Raw genomic sequence first — 21,196 nt, 5'->3', positions numbered from 1 at the left:
CGTCAGCACGCCACCACGAATCCCGCTTCAGTCTGACAGAGCGACTGTTTGGACGACACACTATCTTTATTTTATTTTATGTTATTTCTAAACGGCTTTTTTGTTTGTTCGTATGTCTCGAAAAATATATGTTTAAACCCAAGGACATGGTTTAGGTGTAGAAGTAGGTGTTTTCTGGAAATACTTTTATTCTCTTTCAACAGCTTTTCGTCCGTTGCTAAGTTCATCCACAGGACTTTGGGACTTAGAAAGCAGCTAACGGCCACGAACTGAACAAAAAAGAAGCTAATGCAGCTTTTTTAACGTCCGTTTTTGTTTTTAGCCCGTCTTCTTGCTTCTTGCCACAGGAAAAGTCACTGGCTCGTTAGTGACTAAACTGAAATTCGCAAAGCTCCATAAAAAAAATGGGACTGCACCCTTTGGAGTTCAGCGAGTGCTACCTGGACAGTCCGGGTTTCAGGGAGAAAATTAAAGCCCATGAAGCGGAGCTGGACAAAACCAACAGGTTTATTAAAGAGCTTTATAAAGATGGAAAGAACCTCATCAATGCGACGAAACGTAAGTTTTTAACGCTTCTTTTGGTAATTCATTGCATTCGTGTTGAAGTTAGAGAGTCTAGTGGTGGTTGAGCAGTAAAGCTGCATGTGTCCTAAATTCTGCACTCCTAAAAATGGATCATATGTCCAAAGTCGAGATATCTTCCCCGTCAAGGTCATGTAAACCTTTCATTTAAAAGGAAGGCGTTCATTTAGTTCATTTAACAGCAGGACACCAGAAGAAGAAGAAGGTCCTGCAACGTCAGTGTGTAGCCACTGCCTTAAAATGGTGTCCACATGATCTTTATCTCGAACTTTTGACCTGTAATCAGAGGTGGGTGGGTAGAGGAGCCTAAAATACCATATAAAACATAAGTATTTGTGGTACTTTTTCAATGAGACTCTGACTCAAGTGATAATAAAAGTAAAACTTGAATACAAAATATGTGATCAAAACAATAGGTTGCTACAGTACTACACACTTGGAAGAATATGGTTCTTGAAGCCTTCTTTAATAAAGGCAATGGTTCTATTTACAGGTCTTTGCATGGTGAAATAGTTCTTCAGATTGATGTAGAGTGTATTGTGTATGGTTCTATATAGAACATTTTTGAAAATGGATTCTATATAGCACCAAAAAGGTTTTGGTGTTATATAGAGCCATTTTCAAACAGGTTCTATGTAGAACTATATACAACACATTCAGCACCATCTGTTATGTACATGGAAATAGTGGTGCCTCACTACCTTTTGGTACATAAAGCTGTAATCAACATTGGAGCTGAAATTTGTTAGACTCTTTTGTTTTTGGTCTAAAATGAAATGTTAAAAGAAGACAGACTGACAGCAAAGCAGCCCAGGTAAATAGTCCAAGTAAATAAATTAGGCTATTATTTTGAAATGCTTCAAACAAGTACAGATCCATCATAATGTCAATTAAGTAAATAAAACAGAGCAAATAGTAAGTAGCTTCTACCCATGTGTGTCTGTAACTGTGCATGGCTGGAGGTTATTCACTATGGCACATGTGATCAAGTGTAAATACAGTTGAGATTAGTATTGCTGGTTTTGCAGTGCTTGATGGTGCGGATCCATCAGATTCTTGTCAACACATGCGCTTTAGTAAGTTATGAGCTCATAAGAGATTCACACATAAGGGTGATGTCGTTTCAAGTTGCTTCTTAAAGAGGAATTCTGTTGATTTATTTCAAAACTTCTTCATAATTAAATGTTCGGGTGTGGACAGTGTCCTTCAGAGTGGTTTGATGTGAAATGCTCCATTGTAGAGAAACGTCCCGAGTCAGAAATGTTCACAGTGGTTGTGATAGGAACCAGACTCCTGAAGACTTTAATTCTTCTAAAAGCCACGTCACAGACAATTTACACGAAATGTGCTGCCTCATACCTGAGACATTGATTTATACTAGTTTTATGATAAGGTTCTGGCCTGGAATGTATTTTTTTTTAAATAGTGGTGAGATATGTGCAGGGATTTCTAGAGCAAAATAGCACCTTTTAGGGCTTCTTTTATTTGTTTAACATTATTTTGCCATTACAATATCACATTATATAAATACTCAGAAGACATGTGCAGGTTAACTTTTGGATAGTAAATAAAACAGATATGTATTTCTGACTTTGTGTCTTCTGGTTCTTATCACCACCGCTGTAAGGAAATCTGAGTTGGTAAGTTTCTCTACAATCAACCATTTCAAATCAAACCACTCTAAATGACTTTTCACATCTCAACGATTGGATTATGTAGAAATTTTAGAAAAATAGCATTCCCTTTTAATGGTTTAGTTTGAATCCAAGGTCTTTAGCTCAAGCCAGTTCAGATCCTTCAGGTGTGTATCTATAGATAAGACAGTACATTGTTGAGTTGCTATCTTACGACCTTTTACATGTACTTACATGGTGTATTGCAGAGCAGAACTCACATTTCCTTGGGGGAAAATAGCAGCACAACAAATTGGCTAAAAATAAAATCTACGTGACTGTCACAGGCCTTGGGTTTGCAGGCCTTTTTGGGACTTGCCGGAATGCTCAAGAACTTTGGGAGGAATGTCTGAAGCTGCTTTATATGAAGATATGAGGGGCAGCCCATGTTTTGGTGGGGAAAATGCTCTGAAATCCTCTTCCTTTTAAGAAATGAACCTTTGACACGTATTTTATGGGCCTAAAAGTTATATTTTTCTGAGGAACAATAAAAGTGTGAGCCATCTTACGTAGTTTTTCTCTTGTTGCAAATATGAATGGTTTGAATCAGGGCTGGGTTGTGTGATCTAATATTATATTGCATTATTTTCAGATCAGCCTCTTGATAGTGTGTTGCCCTTACTGGTTTGAGAAATGACAGAACAGTAGCCTGACTTTCCAGTAGTTGGACCAGTACTGTATATATATGGCTGTCCGTCAGCCCTCGTTTAAAGCACTGTTGTCAACTTCATCATATAAACTTTCCCTGAAGTACCTGAAAGAAAGTGAATGAGGTTAGGTGTTGGGTTCGTCTGCTTTATTGATCTAATGAGATAATTCAGCTACTCTTTGCTCTTGTAAGAAATGACCTTTGCTAAGGCAGTAAAGTACTTATCCCTGTAGTTCCCTCCCTCTTTGTCAGGGAGAAAAACACTGAGGACAGAAAACAAAGATGACCAAGATGATTCATTTGCCAAAAAAAGTTTTAAGACTTCCTGAAAAAGTGACTTTATAAGAGAAGGAAAACATTCTTAACTTGAATCTTTTTTCATCTTCTCTTTTATTTTTTCACACTGAGGTCCATTTATGATTTTTGTGTAGTTTTATGTGCCAAAAAAACTTTTTTTTACCTGACCAGCTCCTGACCTCTTTTTAACCCTTAGGATTAAGCAAGCTGTACCCTTAAGACTGATATATGTAGGCAAAATGACCTCTGTTTCTGACTGGCTGACGAGTACTGTGCCTTATTCAAGCCCAGCCTGAATCATTCCCTGTCACTTCAACTTGAAAGGGCGGGCTAAATTGCTGCAAGCTAAAGAGTCAGATATATCATCGTTTTCCAAAGAAAAACAAGTATATCCAAAATGATAACCTTATAGGAGAGGGCAAAAATGTTCATTACTGTCAATGCAAATTAATGTAAAGAGATTTTATTTGAAGCAGTTTTGGAGCATTTCTATTGGTCCAGCCATTGTGAAATCATCAGCTGCTGAACTCAAATTATTTCCACGGTGGCAATATGTAAATGTGTTGTTTTTTATGACATCATAAAAATAAAGAATTCATGAGCCATTTTGCAACTTAACTTCCATATATGGACCATATGGACTGGGGTGTCCATATGGTCCATATATGAAACATTTCATTTACAGTGTTTACATACTACATTAAACTCACTTGTTTCAAAAATGAGATTTTCCACAACATGGGCCTTTTATTGTATAATAATGTAACATAAAAGTGTGCTTAAAGTAACAGACTGCTGTAGCCACTTCAGAATATACTGAATCGCTTGTTTTTTGCCCATGACGGCTTGTTTTTCCTGTTTGTCTTGTATGGGTCCCTTATTTATACAGAGCTAAGCTGTAAATCTGCAAAATATCAAGAGCATGCGCTGTACTGTCTGACAACTGATGTGGCTGTAAAGGAGGAATAACGTTTTGTTTGTAACTGCCGTGAAAGCTTCTGTGTTTTATCCATTGTGATCTGTTGGCCTTAGTGACTTGTTTAGTTTAGCTGTGTTTAAAGTGAACTGTAATGTTGTTTGGACATTGCATCGACTCTGGCATGGCACAAAAGTTAAACAAATGCTTGCTCACAAAGTAGGCAGTGTTTTCCATGGGCATGAATACTAATACATGCTATTGATTTTTATATCTTCTGTTAGCTTGACCGGGCCTACTTGGGCCTGATTCCAGCAGCAGTTTGGCTTGTTGAATATTGCATTGATTCACCCGCAGGATTTGGATTTAACTTCATGCGTCCAAATCTTCATTTGTTTAGTTTTGTTCTGCAGATTCTGCCATGTTAATGTTGTGATCTAGGGCTGTGCTCAACAGTAATAAATAATGGATAATGGGAAAAAAAGTTATGTTCTTAATGAATTGGTCATTATTAATGGGCAGTTTGCATGATTCTAGTACACATTTTAAATTCTACTGTCTTTTACAGTAAGAAAAAGAGTCTGATGGACTGTTTCTGCAACTACAGGCACTTTTGAGTGTCATAATGTTTAAGAAATGGACCTTAACAAAGGTTTTTTCAATTTCTGGCAAATTCAGTGATTGAGATGTAAACAAAGCTATTCTGAGTGTTTTAATGTAAAGTGGTTAATTGTAGATTAGACATACTAAGCAACTTTATTTTATTTTTTTATTTATTTATTTATTTTCTTTTTTTACAGTGGTGGTGATAGGAACCAGGGGTCCTGATGTCTACAACACAAATATGGCCATTTTATTTACTAACCAAAGCCACAAGTGAACCTTTTGAGTTTTTATATTTAATGTTTGTAATGACTAAATGGTGGTAAATCTAAGAAAAAGAATGTTTGAATGCTTTATGTGAGGGAGCTTTTTGAGGTGGACTTCTGGTTCCTATCATCACTGTAGACAATTTTGACTCAGTAAGTTTCTCTAGAATGAAGCATTTCACATGAAACTACTCTAAACGTCTCTGGTTACATCCTAACTGTTTGAATCTGTGATACAAATAATGAGCTATATAAATTGTATGTAACTTTTTAAAAATTTATTTTGAATTGGATTTGTCTTTACATTGATGTTAGGTCTTTACTGCAAGACATTTAGCTAGGAGTGCCCAAACTTTTTTGTTCTGGGGGCCAAAGTGCAATGTGATGGGCAGAGGGCCAAAAAGACTGAACAGTATACAAATAAAGAAGATAAGTAGGCTTTAAATCAAGTTTAATTGCTGTTACTAAAATACTTAAAACATACAAATTTGAAAGGAAATTATCAATGAAGTTCTATCTAGTAAAAATATGTTTGTTCTCTCACTGGGTGTGTGGTTGGGGTTGCGGTAACTTCTGATGGGCCAAATCAGATTTCCTCATGGGCCAATTTTAACCTACAGGCCACACTTTGGGCAGCCCTGCTCTGAGCTGTTGCAGTAAGAATGTGTCTTGGTAAAGACACTTTCACTGTTTGTAAGTATTAATAGCAGCAGTGTGGCCTATTACACTAGCTTTGGACATCTAATATATCTGAATTTAACACGAGTATGAAATTGGGCTTCACTTTATTTGTATAGCCCCCAGTAGATTATCTATAGATTTTATTTATGAACAAACTGTCTGTTGAAATTCAGTTGGTTTATAGGGTTATCATTGGGATTAGTACCAGAGTGAGGGTTAGGTTTAGGTTTTTGGTTGAGGTTAAAGCTAACGTTAGGTTTAGGTCAAGATTTAGGTTTCGGGGAAAATTAATAGACAATAAATAGAATGTAAATTAAATGTGAAATAAACATCTACAAAGCATTTACAGTGGGCTGTCCAAATAATATGTTAACATTTATTCTGACATTGTATTCAGTTGTAATTCAAATTACATTAGGTTTAAGCTGTATGGTAAAGACACGAAGAAGGTATTAAATATCAAAGAAATTATAGTTACTTTGCTTTTCTATAAATCCAGAGACACATACAACATGGTTTCAGTTGAAAAGCTCTAAATTTATTATTCAGAAACTTTTTGCCAATATAATCTATTTATTACTCAATTACTAGTATATCCCGTAGAGACCACTCTAGTTTTGTCATTTAGTTTAGTGTATGTTCCCTACACATCTCTCCACATTTTATTGATTCGATTTTTGCACGCTAAGACTGACTCTGATTGTGGCTGTTGAGTCATGTGATCTTTATGATGTGTTATCCAGTACTTTATAATTCAGTACTTATCAGACTGTATTTCAGTCTCAGGTAGGTTGCTATATTAAAGGAGAAGAAATCATATTATTGCACGTTATCACAACAGTGTAGCTTCCATTAAAGGGTGTGCTTTTCTGAGAGTAATATCAACACTCATTCTGCATCTCTCATGATTAGTAGGGCTGCGCAATGTATTGTTTGTTAATCATTATCATAGTGTTGGCTTTGGCAATGCTGATATTGCAAAAGGCTGCAGTATGTAAAAGAACTTATATCCTATATCTTTTATTCCCTCTGAGGTCCACTTATGATGTTGTGTGTTTTTATCTGCTAAAAAGTCATAGTTCATTTTCACATGACCATTTTCCAACTTCTCTTCATTCCTTGGGCCAGAAGAGCAGCCACAATAACTATACATGTGGACATGATAGGATTGTCTGCTACTTTACTTGTTCTATTGGAATGAAGAGGCAATGATGTATCATATACACAGAGCTGTTACTTTATTAAGTGACCTTGTATCTACACTCTTTGTCCATTTTATCAACTAGGCTCACCATAAAGGAGCACTTTGTAGTTCCACAATTGTAGACCGTAGCCCATCTGTTTCTCTGCATATGTTGTTCGCCTCCTTTTACCCTGTTCTTCAGTGGTCAAGACCACCACAGAGCAGGTATTATTTGGGTGGTGGATCATTCTCAGGATTCTTAGCAATTACAGTCTGTAATTGTGGAACTACAAAGTGCACCTATATGGAAAATGGACCTGATAAAATGGACAAAGAGTGTAGATACAGGGTAACTTACTGAAGTCACCACTCAGTGTCTATGTTTATAAGAGCGAATCAGTTCGCAGTGCAAGAGACTGGTTGAACTGCTGGTCTGCTGTGACAGTTGACCATACAGAAACATGCTGGTGGTACAACATTGCTTGGTCATGCTTGGCTGTTGTTATAGCCCAAATAAGAATGAATCTTTGCTGTACTTCTGGGTGGATGACGTATCCAGTCAGTGGTAGAAGCAGCTTGTTTCAAGTAGGGGTAAATACAGTAACGGTAATGTCAAATATTTTTTTGGCAGGAAGAAGGATCTGTATGCCTTTTAGAAGTGTGAAGGTGCTCCATTTTTTCCTGCTACTGCTGACAGGGAGAGAAAACTGCTTTATCCACCTCATGCCTCCCCCCAGTTCTCCTAGTTTTATGTGCGAGTTTATTTTGAAATTGCAAATAAATGCTGCCGTGCTTAGGAACTCCACCTTGGTTCAGTGTGATTTTGCTGCAGTGAAAATCAAGCTAATGTGACTGGATATTACCTCTGAGCAGCTAGCCCTGACTCTAAGAATTTTTACAGTAAAAAAGCTCCCTCATTCCCATCTATGGCCCTGAAACAGGATCAGCGAATGAGATAACGTGTGTACCCAAGAATATACTAGTTCAGGTTAATGTTTTCCCTGATTTCCAGCTGTCAAAAGCTGGTAGAGCTGCTAAAAGTAATCTAAAATCCAGTGAATGCAAGCTTGGTGCTATCATAACATCTATTAGCATTAGCATAGCAGATAAAATAAAGGCTATTCATAAAGGTTTTTTTTTCCTCCAATAAACGCTGCAGTGAAAATGAATCACTGGTGCATGCTCATGATTAAATGACAAAATTAACCCCATACAGTCCAGTTAATGGTGAAGTTCAGTTTAAAATAAAATTTAAAAGCACTAGAACAGCTTTAGTAGCACATAGGTTTGCCAGTATCAACATTGTTGGCATTAGGAGCATGTGGTTTGCCATTATTTAATGATGAATATGTAAAGGTACAAACTAACTCAGTGTTTAGATGTTTCATCACAAGATTATTGGAAAAATTCTGTTTTCTCAAGTACCGTGGTCAAATAACTCTAGAACGCACTGACACATGAAACTATTTGCATAGCTTGTAGTGATAGTGTTTTCATACTTGTGTGAAGGATGTTTCTGCCCTTCGAATGAATCAGGCTGTTTTTGTTACTGTGCTTTTAAGATTAATATAGTCAAATGACCTCTGTTCTATTTAGCTGCCCCAATAGTGCCTCATTCAGAGAGCAGTCCAGGATGAAACACTACTTGTTACTTCAGTATGAATGGGCTAACCTGCTGTCATGTGCAAAAGTTTGGGTGCCCAACATTCTTTTTGTTGATTCTATAATTGAAAATAACACAATCTCTACAGAGAACGCTCCTTAGCACAATTTAATGCACAATTACTGTTTATTTGCTAAATTTGCATGCTGGAAAAAAAAAAGTGGCCTGTGCAAAAGTTATGACACATTTATTTTATGTTTTATTGTTTTTCCAACATTTTCAGCAAATATATAGAAATTGTGAAATAAAATAGGAGGAGAAACACCATCATTAAGTTTCCTAGAGGACTTATTTTCTCTGAGAAAATGGATAAAACATGTAAGTTCATCAGGAGTGGTCAAACCTTTTGCATGTGAATGTATATGCAATAGGTAAATCTTTTGGTATTGTGACATCAGAAAAGCAAGCTGGCTGTTTTTGCAGCTTAATTTTCACATGGGGACCGTATGGACTGAAGTGTGAACGCATGCCTTGGAACTTTTATAGTGTTTTTATACAACAGTTAGTTCCAGGTGATTGGTTGAGAAGCGTTCTAACCGTGCTGTTATTTCGCCATAACAGCACAGTTTTTTCACACTGTATCACTCTGCTGAGACGCCATTGCTAAGCAACGACTTTGACTGCTGTAGGAGATGCTCAAGCCAAAGTAAGACAGGAATTAGTGCAGCGAAGGTATAAATCATATAATGAACAAAGAAGTAATGTAATTGCCCTGAGCAAGAATAGAAATAGAAGAAAACAAGAAGAATAGAGTAGAAGAAAACAAGCAGACAAGGAAAAAAACAGTATGAAGTGAGTTTGTGTTGGTCTGTGTAAGGAGCTGGAGAATGATCTGCTGGCTGTGCAGTGAGCGAGCGGAATTCGATACTCTGACGTAGCAACAAGCTGCTTGTTACGGAACTATAATTTGGCGGAAGGAATTGCTAACATTAAAACATATTAAATGTCACGTTCACGGCCCTGTTTATTTATTTCTTGCTTTATTCATTTAACTGTTGTATAGAAGCAATAGAACACTTGAGGTCATGTGTTATCGCATGTGTTATCACCAAATCACAGCCGTGATGTAATTTCATGATAACACACTCCCTCTCATGTTCTATTGCTTAAACATACTACACCAAACATTTTAAAAAGTGTGGAGAAATTTCAACAGTAAAATGGGCCCTTTAATGAATCGCGAATACTTTGTGTGGTGTGAGCATCTACAACCACGTCAGGTGTTCCAGATTCATTTCTGTATGTTTTGATGAATTGTGATCATGTGGTCTGATAAAAGTGAGCAAGTTTGGACAGTCTTTAAGTATGTGACATTATTGGTTCACAAATGTGTTTTTAATATATTGCAGTGTGCAGCAATATAACTGCAAAATGGTCCATACTGTGCATCCAAGCACTTTGGCTGAGATCTTTGTAATTTGATTAGATTGCCTGCATCTCAGTTCACTGTCTGTGTGCTGACTGTGCCATGTTGGTTAAATGTCAGTAACTGAGTTCAAGTTGAACCATCTCTGCAGTAGACTGTGTTCCTGACCCTCTTTCGTGTTTACAGGCTTGTAGAAGCAGCCACTATGCCCACATTCTTAGCTGTTTTAACATGCCTGCTAAACTCTGCTGAGTTTTGATAAAGAGGAAAGATACTGACTGCTGAGCTCCCTATCTTTCTGTCTTGTAAGTACAGTAATACTGACTGGCAGTTAGGAAGTTAAAACCTTGATAAGAGCTTTGAGTGTAAATTACAGTTCTACTTGTTTAAACACTTTTTAGTCTCATTTTTGCGGTATAGACTGTTTATGTTATCACAACAGTTTCTTATGCTCGTCCAATATTACAGGGAGTCAGTGTTTCTCTCACGACAGCTGTAAAAGGTAACGTGATTTCAGGACGGTCTTAAACTATTATCTTCCATAATTGTCCTGTGGTGTAGAGAGTGTATAATCCAATCTTTTTCTTTCTTTTTTTTAAACCAAATCTTTCCAGTCTTTTTGATCTACTCACAGTCAAGTTGTTAAATATTGAACATGTTCTGTATTTAGAACTCATTGTCCTGGCGTGTGTTGGGGAACACTGATTCTCTCGTATGAAATGTGTGCTGATGATGATCATGCTTTAAAGCCAAGCTATGCTGATTATAGAACTAAGCTGAGGGGAAGGTTAAAAAGTTTTTTTTTTTTTTTTTTTATCTACACAGTATTGTGTACCTTCCTGTTGTCTGCTGTGTTTGTTTTGGTCACTAAAAGGCTGGATCATTGATCGGGCCACTGATTCCTTAGCATAATGTGAAAGTGTGTGGTGTTTTGTTCTGTGTTCTAGTGCAGAGACTTTATTTATAATGATCAATATATACCTTTATTTTACCATTCTGAAATCAATGCAGTTGAATCACCGCCTTCAAACTGTTGCATTTTTGAATTTTAGTTGAACATTTTCAGAAAGAGGTGGGTGATATGGCATAAAATGGAATATCACAATAAACAAACAAAAAACTGCATACAGTCATTTGTGTTCACCTTTTCACCCGATGTACTACACTAAATCCAAAGCAAAAGCAACTATGCTCTCTTTGTAATGAAACATGCAGTCTTATTTAAGTACTAATGAAATCCTTTCTTTGAACATACTGTGGCATAATTTATCACAATGTATTGTCATATTACCTGCCTCTATTTTCAGTATCCAAATAACATCAAAATATTGGTCATGGCATGACTTATTTTCTTGCAAAACAGATATTTGATGAAGTGATGGGGAGGAGAAAACACATAGAAAAATAACATAACTTAGGCCCGGAGGTTTGATGTCCACAAACTTCAGAGGTGAGGGTTAATGCTCTATATACTGTCCAGACTGAGAGCATAGTTATTTTTTGCTGTGACCATTTTAAATTTAGCGATGGGAATTTTCTTTCCTGGCTCCTTTGAGCAGTGCACACAAACAGGCAGTGTTAACCATCTACTTTTCTTTGTGTTTGGAGCAGTATTTCAGATTGTAGTGTCCAGTGTATCTTGGACAACCTGGTTGTATCTCTGGATTTGTCTGATCTAGAGTAAGGAGTAAATGTGGATGTTCTAAGAGTTAGGAATTACTATTGAAGGATTGCCTTTGTTATCTGAAAGTGTTGTACATATGGACACTATTTATTTATTTATTTATTTATTTATTTATTTATTTATTTATTGGCACATATATTCTACACTGTTAAAATGATTGTGTTTTAACTTAAAATAAATAAACCTGGTTGCCTTAAAAGTTTTTCATTTTTGAAGTTTACAGATTGTAAAATCCAGATTATTGTTCTGTTAACTTACTATTAGAAGTTCAATGAACTCAAAAGTTAAGTGCAAACAGGTTACTTATTTTTTTAAGTGAAAACACTGAATAATTTTTTACAGTGTAGAAGACTTTGCACCCTGCAGCCCTAATAGAAACACAGCTTGCTCTGATATCCAAATGGGCTTGGTCAGCCTGATTAAGTGTGTGTTCATAAACAGCTAATCTAAGAAGTAGGCTTGTGTCCTCCTGTTTACACCCCATGCTGTACGCCTAACATGCTCTGGGGTATGGGTTACGTTCAGGATCTGAGATAGCATGCTGCTCTTTGACCAATCAGGGCCAGGCTTCTAGAACAGTCCTCCAGTCCTTTTCAAGTTTTTTAACACACTCTTTGTGACATTGGCAGCGTCAATCATGCGAATACGTCAAAAATCACAACCAAAAAAAAAAAAGCTTTTCAGCAGAGAAATAAATCATACAACATAAACATTGAGAATAATATGCAATTATAATGTCAAAAGCACTAATAATGCGCTAGTAGTAGAAGTTCTTTGCTTTTCTTGATCCTGATAATACCAAACACATGCAGTGATGTTGAGGTCTGGACTCTGAGGTGGTCAGTCCGTTGTCTCCATTTATCTCCTTATTTTGTCATGAAATAACGAGGGAACAGGCCACACCTGGCCGTGAAACTGCTTCTTAGTCAACTGTCCAGTTACTTTTGAGCCTGTGAAAACTGTTAATGCAGTATTTTTGTTAAACCCCCTGAATTAAATCTACACTTCCATTTTTTATTTTTTTATTTTTTCCTCAGTAACAGCTTTTTGACAGCTGCACATCCTTTCTGACCCATAGCGTTGAGTTGTCTTCTCACAGTGGAAGGATGGACAGGAACGCCTGTGATCAAGAGTGGTGCTTGATTTTCTCCTCTCTCTCTCAAAGATGAAAGCTTTGGATGCTGTTTACTTTGTTTTAAAATGTGTTCTTACTTTGTTTTGGTCTTCTATCATGTTGTTAGGGGTCTCCCAAGTTCTTACAAGTCCTGTTTTCTTAATAGCTTTTAATATATATATATATATATATATATATATATATATATATATATATATATATATGTATATGTATGTGTATATATATATATTCTTTTTTTTTATATATATTTTGTTTTTTTTTTCCACTTATTTTCTTTGTTACTCCCTTTCCTTGTGGAAAACCTCTCCTGGAAAATTAATAACGTACTGAAAAACGTGCTTAATGGCCATTTTGACTGGAAATGCAATGAAGGGTGGTCTCAGACCACAGTACTGTATGTAGTATGATTTCTTTTTCCTTCTCCCCATGGAGTTTAGTTTGTGTAAATTCTTACTCTGTGTTAGTGGGTAATCAGGAGTTAATTATACATGAAATGATCTTTAAGCAGATGTTAATTACTACTTTGACAGAGGTCTGTCTTGATTGAAATGTGTGCAGCATTTCCACTTAAAAAAAAAATTACATCAACACAGTTACTACTGAAAGATCAATTATTCAGGTGGTAATTATGTTGCACACATGAATGAAGTAAATTCTTTACATTAATTTTCAGTGTTTGGGTGTGGTTATTGTCTGAGGGTTGAACAGTAGCCAATGTGAAAAGCTACCACTCCAGTTTTCCTGCGTTTGGGGATCAGAACGGATGTGTCGGACCACCAGTTCTAGATTCAGAAGGAAACGGGACAGCGAGCAGGAGTGGAACATACACAAACACATGAGTATGCCCCCGGTGGACGAGGAGGGCACAGAGGATGTGCTCCGGTTACTTTCCGTTTCCTCTTTTGTGTAGTGCACACTCCTTGTCACACGACCTTAGGTTCTCTGCCGTATCCTCCCCTTTCTCTCTGAAAGGGTCATGAACCACAGCCTTGTCCATCACTCTTTAAAGGAAGCCGATAGCTTGTATGCACTTGTACAGATTTTTTTCTGTGGCGCTTTCTGTGGTTCCTTTCAGTAATACTAATAATGAACAGCGGTTTTCCATGGTCTTCGAGGGTGTTGCTGAGCCCACAAGTGCATTCCTTCCTTTTAAAAATGTACCAAATTGTTGATTTGGCCACTCCTAAAGTTTCTGCTATCTCTCTGAGGTTTGTTTTGTTTTTATAGCCTAATGATGGCCTCGTTCACTTGTAGTGACACCTCATTGGACTGCATATTGTGAGCTGCCAAATGCATACTTGGAATCAACTCCAGACCATTTATCTCCTTATTTTGTCATGAAATAACGAGGGAACAGGCCACACCTGGCCATGAAACTGCTTCTCAGTCAACTGTCCAGTTACTTTTGAGCCTGTGAAAACTGTTAATGCAGTATTTTTGTTAAACCCCCTGAATTAAATCTACACTTCAATCACATCTTGACTGCTTCATTTCAAATCCACTGTGGTGGTATACAGAGGCAAAATTACACACAGCTGGCAGTTCTTCAAGATTTTATGACTTTACCAGTTTGACCGTGTAAACAAAACTAGGGAGGAAGTGACTGAAATGCACTTTGTCGTTGCACTTTCTGTTTTCCTCAAACTCTGTGCTCCAGAGGCCCAGACGTGTACGGTATAGACTGTATGGTACCGGTCCAGTATATTGGCCTAATAATATTTGCTGATATTAAAGTCCTTCTTATTTAATGGTATTGGCAAAAACTGTGCTAATAAAGCACCTGCGTTTAGTTGTTTGACAAATCTGATGTTAGGAAAACAGTTCACTTTACAGACTATAGTATATAGTTGATACAGAATTTATTTATCAGTTGTGCCCGTCTGTCTGTTGTCCAGTAGATTCTTATTGTTGCCTTGTATTGTTGTCCAAAGTTGCCATCATAATAAAATCATAATAGAGCTGCAAAGCCAGCTCTGTGTCTGTTGTCTTGAGACTTTTCAGCCTACCCAGGTTCGTTTACAACTGCAAATGCGTGTTTATTCCTCTGCCGTGGCCATGTCAGTCTCACTCTAACATTATGTGGACCTGCAGCCTGCAGCATGCGAGATGTTTCTGCTCAGCTGGCAGGGCCGGAGAAGTTCTCCACGATTGGGTCTGGCAAAGAACACCCTGTAATCACATTACTGCGTCTGCCAGCAAACATCAGAATCTTTCATTAGATTCGCATTACGGGCGCAGTGAGCTCATGCAAGAGGAAGGTTTGCTTTTTTAGGAGAAGAAATGCGAGCTGATAATGGAGTGAGCTAAACTCTCCGTCTTTGTGCATTTCATAAGAGGTTTAGGACTTGGGGCATTTGAAGTTATTTTACGGTTCCAGTGTTTTTTTGTATGTGTGTTATTTTTTCATTGGCTGGCAAATTAGCAAAGCATTAATAAAGTAAGAAACATTAGGCCCAGAAGCATTTGTCTAGTCTTAAAATACTTTGCTTTTCTTCTTAGAAATATACTCACTGAAGTGAACAGTCTAACTTGTCATTTGCAATGTAAATTTATGGATTTGAATACTCATAATTCTTAGAACTCATTTATTTGAATACCAATGTTTGTCTGAAATATATCTGCTGCGATAGGGATGATAGGGATGTTTGATCCACACTTTGAGTTCATGCCTGCAATATCTGCATTGCGTTTTTATTGTGCGGTATCTTTAGGATATATTCTAAGTTCTTAGTGTTGTAGCCAAGAGCCCAGACCTTGAGACCAGATATGGAATGGGGAAAAAATCCCTTTAACACTAGTTTTTACTGACTGCAATTTAGCTTTTTTTCTACACAGTTAAGGGAGATGCTGCAGTTTGCTATCCTTCTTTTTTAGACCTTTTAAAGAACTAGATCAGAGGTCACTAATAGGCGGACTGCGGTCTGAGTCCGGACCTAGACGCTGTCCTATGTGGACCTGGACCTACAACCGTTAAACTACAGATAATTATTTTTTTTCGACGGGGTCGTCCTATTTTAATTGTATGATTTCTAGTCATTATGGTACCGGTTTAGTGCCCCAGGAAACCTACAGACCGATCGCACACGTTGTAAATATCACACATGACGCTACTCAGCCAATCAGATCTGTCCATTACAATGAGAACTGAGACTGGACTGAGTGACACACACACAGGGAAAGGACGAGGCAAGACACAACAGTTGGAGAAGAAAGTGAGCCAGGTTATTTTACATGTCGTGCTCTAAAAAGAGAAAACTGACAAAGGTTATTGAAATATTACTGAATTGTACTTTATTTCATTTTATATTCAGTTGTCGACTACATAAGATGTTGATATACCTACTAGGCTACTTCAGTATACAGTATATGGCACTGAATCATAATACAAGTTAGACATTATGATGTTCTGGATCTTTGCTTGAGGAAATTTTCTTTAACTGGACCTTATTGAACTTTAATTAAAGATCCCTGAACTAGGTGAATCTTGCATCAAATGCATTAGCTCAGATTCTGCTTGTAGCTTTAGGCCATCAGTCACCACCTCTCTCCTTTGAGATCTACACTTAAGGTTTAGACTAACTAACATGCCTTATTCAGCCAATCAGAAGCTGCGTTACAAAAGTTAGGCTAAAAACTGTTCAGATCACTGAAAGCAAGTGACTTTCACACCCTGCATTCAATTTACAAACTTTTAAACAGATAAACAACTAGAGAAATAGTGTACCGTGTGTTATACTGTACATTTTAGTGATCTTTTTAAGACAGCATGTGGTACGATTTGTGCTTCACTTATACTGTCAGTATTAGCTATCCAGTGGGCTAGCCTGTCTTACCCAAGGCTGATTTTTTGTAATCCATCATTACATATTTTAGAACGCTGACACAAGCTAAACTAAGCTAATATCGACATGTACAAGCTTTTGGAGCACAGTTTATTTGAACACAAATTCTGCAGGAGTCAGAATACAGTGAAGGATACTCCAGTAGTGTTCTAAAGAATTGACAAAATGTAGGCTGCATTTCTTGGCTGTGTTCGAAGGATCCTTCTGATTGGACAGTCTTCAATAATGTAACGGTGTGGAAAAACCTCCCACCTAAACATGAAGACAATAATTAAAATGTCTACGGAAAGGTCGATCTTCAAGAGCAGGGTTGGTGACCACAGCTTTAAGTAATTTCCTAAGGTCTTGCTGCAGAAAAGTTCTGTTTGTCTGGCTTTACTTTTCTGCGCATGGGTCACTTACTTATGAAGCCCCAGAGGGGACGGAGGTAAAAATAAGAATTAATTCAAGTGAACATATTGCAATTTGTATACTTGTTTTCTTTGATGCATGCTCACAATTTCTTAATATGTTCCCACGATTAACAATTAGTTCTCTCGTTTTCGTGAGCACGTTTTCCTTTATTTGTGGTCACGATTTCTTAAGTCGCTCTTTCATTTTCTTTTAACCATGGTTATGTTTCTTTTTGATTGTGCACGTTTTTTTTTGTGTGCAAACAAATGTCGTAGATACAGCCTGTTTTATTTGTCCTGTGCGCAAGTAAGCTAATGGTTCCCTGAAACTGTCTGATGGGTTTTGGTGTGTTAGATTGATGAGATAATGGACAGAGATGTGCTAATGAGGTTTAATTTTGATTTGAGTGTGTTATGAGGACATTGTAGCTCCTCTTCCCAGCAGAGCTTCAGAATCAGCAAACTACAACCACAACCTTCACTAAAGTGCGCCTTCTAATGATTATATTTAACAGAGATGAAGCCGCAGCGCAGCCGTTCACGAGTCAAGCTGCAGTGTTAGAGACCCTCACACAATTACAGGAAGAAATGTTCAGATAATGCCCTGTCCATTATCACATCAATCTAACACACCCAAGACCTGTCAGACCGTTTCTGTTAGCCTACTTGTGCAAATGACAAATAAAACTGTCTGTATCTACTACATTTATGTCCTTTGCGCACAAAAAAGTGCACACAATTAAAAAGAAAACATTAGTACAGTTAAAAGAAAATTGGAGAACAAAAAGAAAATGTGACCACGAATAAAACAAAATGTACCCACAAATTAAAAAAAATGTGTGCACGATTTACCTAGGTAATTCTGCTCTCCTACATGCCTACGTTCCTCATACAGCAAAAGGCCTGTCTCAAATCTGTCTTTCATTTCACTTTGTTTTACTTTGGCATCACTTTATTTCAGTCTAGCTTCTCCAGCATCACATGCAGTTTTATCTGTACTTTCTATTCAAACCAGTCAGCGTTCTCCGAAGGGGTTTTCAGTTTAATAACGACTACAGATCTTCAGTGACAGGTGTCTAAATTGAAGACAACCATGGGTAATGCATATGTTAAGAAACAATTTTGTGCAACGCCAACAGCCAGCTCTGGAAATTCATGATGCTGGAATCTTAAAATGGTTGTACAAAGACGGGCAGTGTACTCTCTCAGCCTCAGAATGGCTGAATATAAGCAGAGGTGTTCCACAGGAATGAGGGAGAGCCGTTAAAGGAACACTCCGACATTTTTCAGCGTGCTCTCTATCTGCCACATGTGTGGTGTATAGTCGACTACCGTGGATAGTAATTTTGTCTCTGGACCTGTCACAGTTTTTGCACATCTGAAAGCAATTATTTGAGATGAATGCAGTTGTTTAAGCTGAACGCCATTGTTTTCCACAGTTGTTTGTTTTCACAACGATACGTTTTTCCTCAACAAACTGAGTGTGAATTAGGTGTGTTGTCATCAGTTGGGCTGTGGCAAATAAATGTAAGTAAAAGAAAGGAGAAATCATTAGTTGAGAGACATCATGGGTGGCTTCTGAGACATCATGGGTGGAAGTTCTGAGTGTATAGCTCACCAGTTGTGGTTGTGATGTCACAGCACTTGGGTGTTATATAAAAGCAATACATTTTTCATTACATTTCTTTCTTCTGACTGGTGCAATAACACGTTTGGCCAGTAGTGATGGATCACATTTGTTTATTTGAGCTCGAGCTGTGTCTGTTGTCAGTTAAAAGTGTCGACAGATGAGAAGCAAGACGGCTAGTATGCCAGTTTGGCCAATATACTTTAAAGGTTGTAGACAAAGAACAAAAAAGAGAAAATCACAGTTTAATCACAAAATTTATGACATTTTGAATGTCATCAGCTAAAATTTCATGATTGTGAGTTGCTTATTTGAGACCTGTCCAGAAAACCTGTTGATTTGAAACGCGCAATAGAAGCTTTTGGGCAGTTACTGAATTCCGTCAGAAAATGTTAAAGCAACAATATGCAGGATTTTGGAATTTGGAGATCTCTGTAGTGGTTTTGCATTTAAGGCCTAAACATCGAGTCCGATTTTCTTTTTAATGTGTAAAGACGTATTGTACGGTCCAAAAAACTCCCAAATCTGTCCTGGTACCTCTGACTTTTAGATTATTTATTTCAGGCTGACTTGCAGCAGTGCACGCACACCACATTTTAGTGTGTCCTTTTTTTCTCCACACACAGTAATGCTACTTCTTTCAGTTTTAACAAAAACATTACATGGTGGTCTATGAATTTGTCAGTCACATGAATCTCTTATTCTAAATAAGGTTGTAAATCTGCGTTATGCATTTTTCAAGGAAGGATTTGAGGTATGAGTTTATTCACCAAATTCAGCAACTGCCCATTGGCTTCTAATTATGAATGTGTGTGTTTTAAGTCAAAAGATTTTCTGTTTAAATACATTGAAATGTGTAGAAATGATTGTACTAATTAATCTACTAGAAAGGTCAGGAGATAGAGATACACTGGAGCATTCTTTTAATGAGACTCTGTTCAGGATGATGGTGATGATTATCATGATGCTATAGCCCCACTCAGCTGCCCTTGTTACATAAAAAGCTGTTGTGAGAAAGAAGAGAAAGAGGCCTCAGGAGAGGAAAAAAGAAAGAGAGACATACAGTAGGAACCACTGGAAAAGGAACATCACTGAATGGAACAGGAAGGATCTGGAAAAGGATGGGCATGTAAACACAGTCTGGCTCTCGTGAAATCAGCAAGGGGTTAACCATGACCTCAGTGGCAAATCAGATAAGAGAGTTACAATAATAATAGCTGTAAAAACAATAATAGTAATATTTTTACATCCTTCACACACATGCCAGAGTCCACAGGGTGAAGCACGGTGATAAATGTGGAACTTAATGAATGTGTTTAGAAAAGCAAATGGAAAAGGAACTGGGGTCATAGTAATCAAGCTTCTATAACTGAGCTTGTAGAAGATATTTAGGAAAACATTAAAGCAGTGCTGAGTGATGCTGCTGGGTGATATCCATGCTGGTAAACAACTATAGTGATTTATATTTTTGCGGTATTGATGGATAACAAAACTTTCACTCTAGTGCATGCTGTTTGCTGTGGACTTCAAAGAACAATTCCAATACATACCTTTCTGAAAATATACTGGGTGACTGGATGAGATTTCCACAACTTCTTACATTAGCCCCGTAGCTTTAGTGCAAAAGTAAAGAAGGTAACTTTGGACAACAAACATGTCTTGGCTGATCGATAGGCCTGTCACAATCATGAAATTATGTTTTAATGGCCAAATTAAATTAATAAATAATTGCAATTAACAATTTAATTGTGTTTCTTCATGGTGTGCCACCGTTAAAGTACAAGTCTAAAGGGGCCAGATTGGCTGATTAGCTATCTTGGATCCTAGCTGTCAACAACATTGCCTCCACTGGGCATTGAGAAAAACGCAGTGGAGTTCCCAGTTCCAAGCTCAACATATTACAGCATTAACCCACCATCAATAGTAATAAAGAAGCACTACTTTTAAATGAGATTTCAGATCAGTCAACATACAGGCACAGTAGTTATAGTTAGTATAGTATAGTTAATCTAAAACATTGACCAGAAAGTTCACTGTTTTGAGAAGGTAAATACATAACAGACATTGATGTTATCACTCAAGTCACAAATGTTTGCTGGCTAGCTTGATGCTATCAGTGCTTGCTTTGTAGCTCACATGCAGAGATTTTGAAATTGGCGCAGTTCCAAGCTCTGACTTCCCTCCTCTGAGCCAAGTCATAGTATTAGTATCTCTCAACAGATGACAGTTCGAGCTCAAATAAACGAACATTACTCACTGATGTCCTCTATAAATGCTGTAGCACCAGTCAAAACTTGTCTTTTTGTTGTTTACATAGACATATTTGCCTCACCCAACTTATAAAAACACATTCAGTTCACGGTTTGTTGTGATGTAAACATAGGACTGGGAAAGCTAAGAACTATGGAAAATAACTGCAATCAGGTGATTGTGTTATAACTAAAACAGGCCAACTGATCAACTGTGTTTAAGGTAAGGGGAAACCTGTGTAAATTTAGATTTTTTTGGTAAGCTATTTGTTTAGTGCAAAATATCAGCAGATAGTGTGATATATTTGCTAAATATTGTGACTAGGAGTTTTATCTGTGCTACCCAGCACTGTTATAGTAGCCAGAGTGTATCGTAACAGCTGCAAGA

The 21,196-nt window shown here is 37.4% G+C and overlaps 1 protein-coding gene across 6 annotated transcripts in view; it reads left to right on the top strand.

The window, feature by feature from the left end:
• Positions 1-11: 11 nt before the first annotated feature.
• arhgap10 (Rho GTPase activating protein 10) overlaps positions 12-21,196 on the top strand; it is a 127,487-nt gene continuing 106,302 nt past the window's right edge. For 5 of the 6 annotated variants that reach the window (XM_036574915.1, XM_036574917.1, XM_036574916.1 and 2 more), the window contains exon 1: positions 12-558. In XM_036574915.1, the coding sequence (XP_036430808.1) occupies positions 405-558 (154 nt within the window). In that variant the 5' untranslated portion in view covers positions 12-404. The remainder of the gene's footprint in view (positions 559-21,196) is intronic. The other variant, XM_036574919.1, reaches the window with a different exon arrangement.

Source organism: Colossoma macropomum, unplaced genomic scaffold (assembly GCF_904425465.1).
Source record: "Colossoma macropomum unplaced genomic scaffold, Colossoma_macropomum, whole genome shotgun sequence".
Taxonomy (NCBI): domain Eukaryota; kingdom Metazoa; phylum Chordata; class Actinopteri; order Characiformes; family Serrasalmidae; genus Colossoma; species Colossoma macropomum.
The sequence above is the reverse complement of the archived record's forward strand: the minus strand, read 5'-3'. Positions and strand labels throughout refer to the sequence as shown.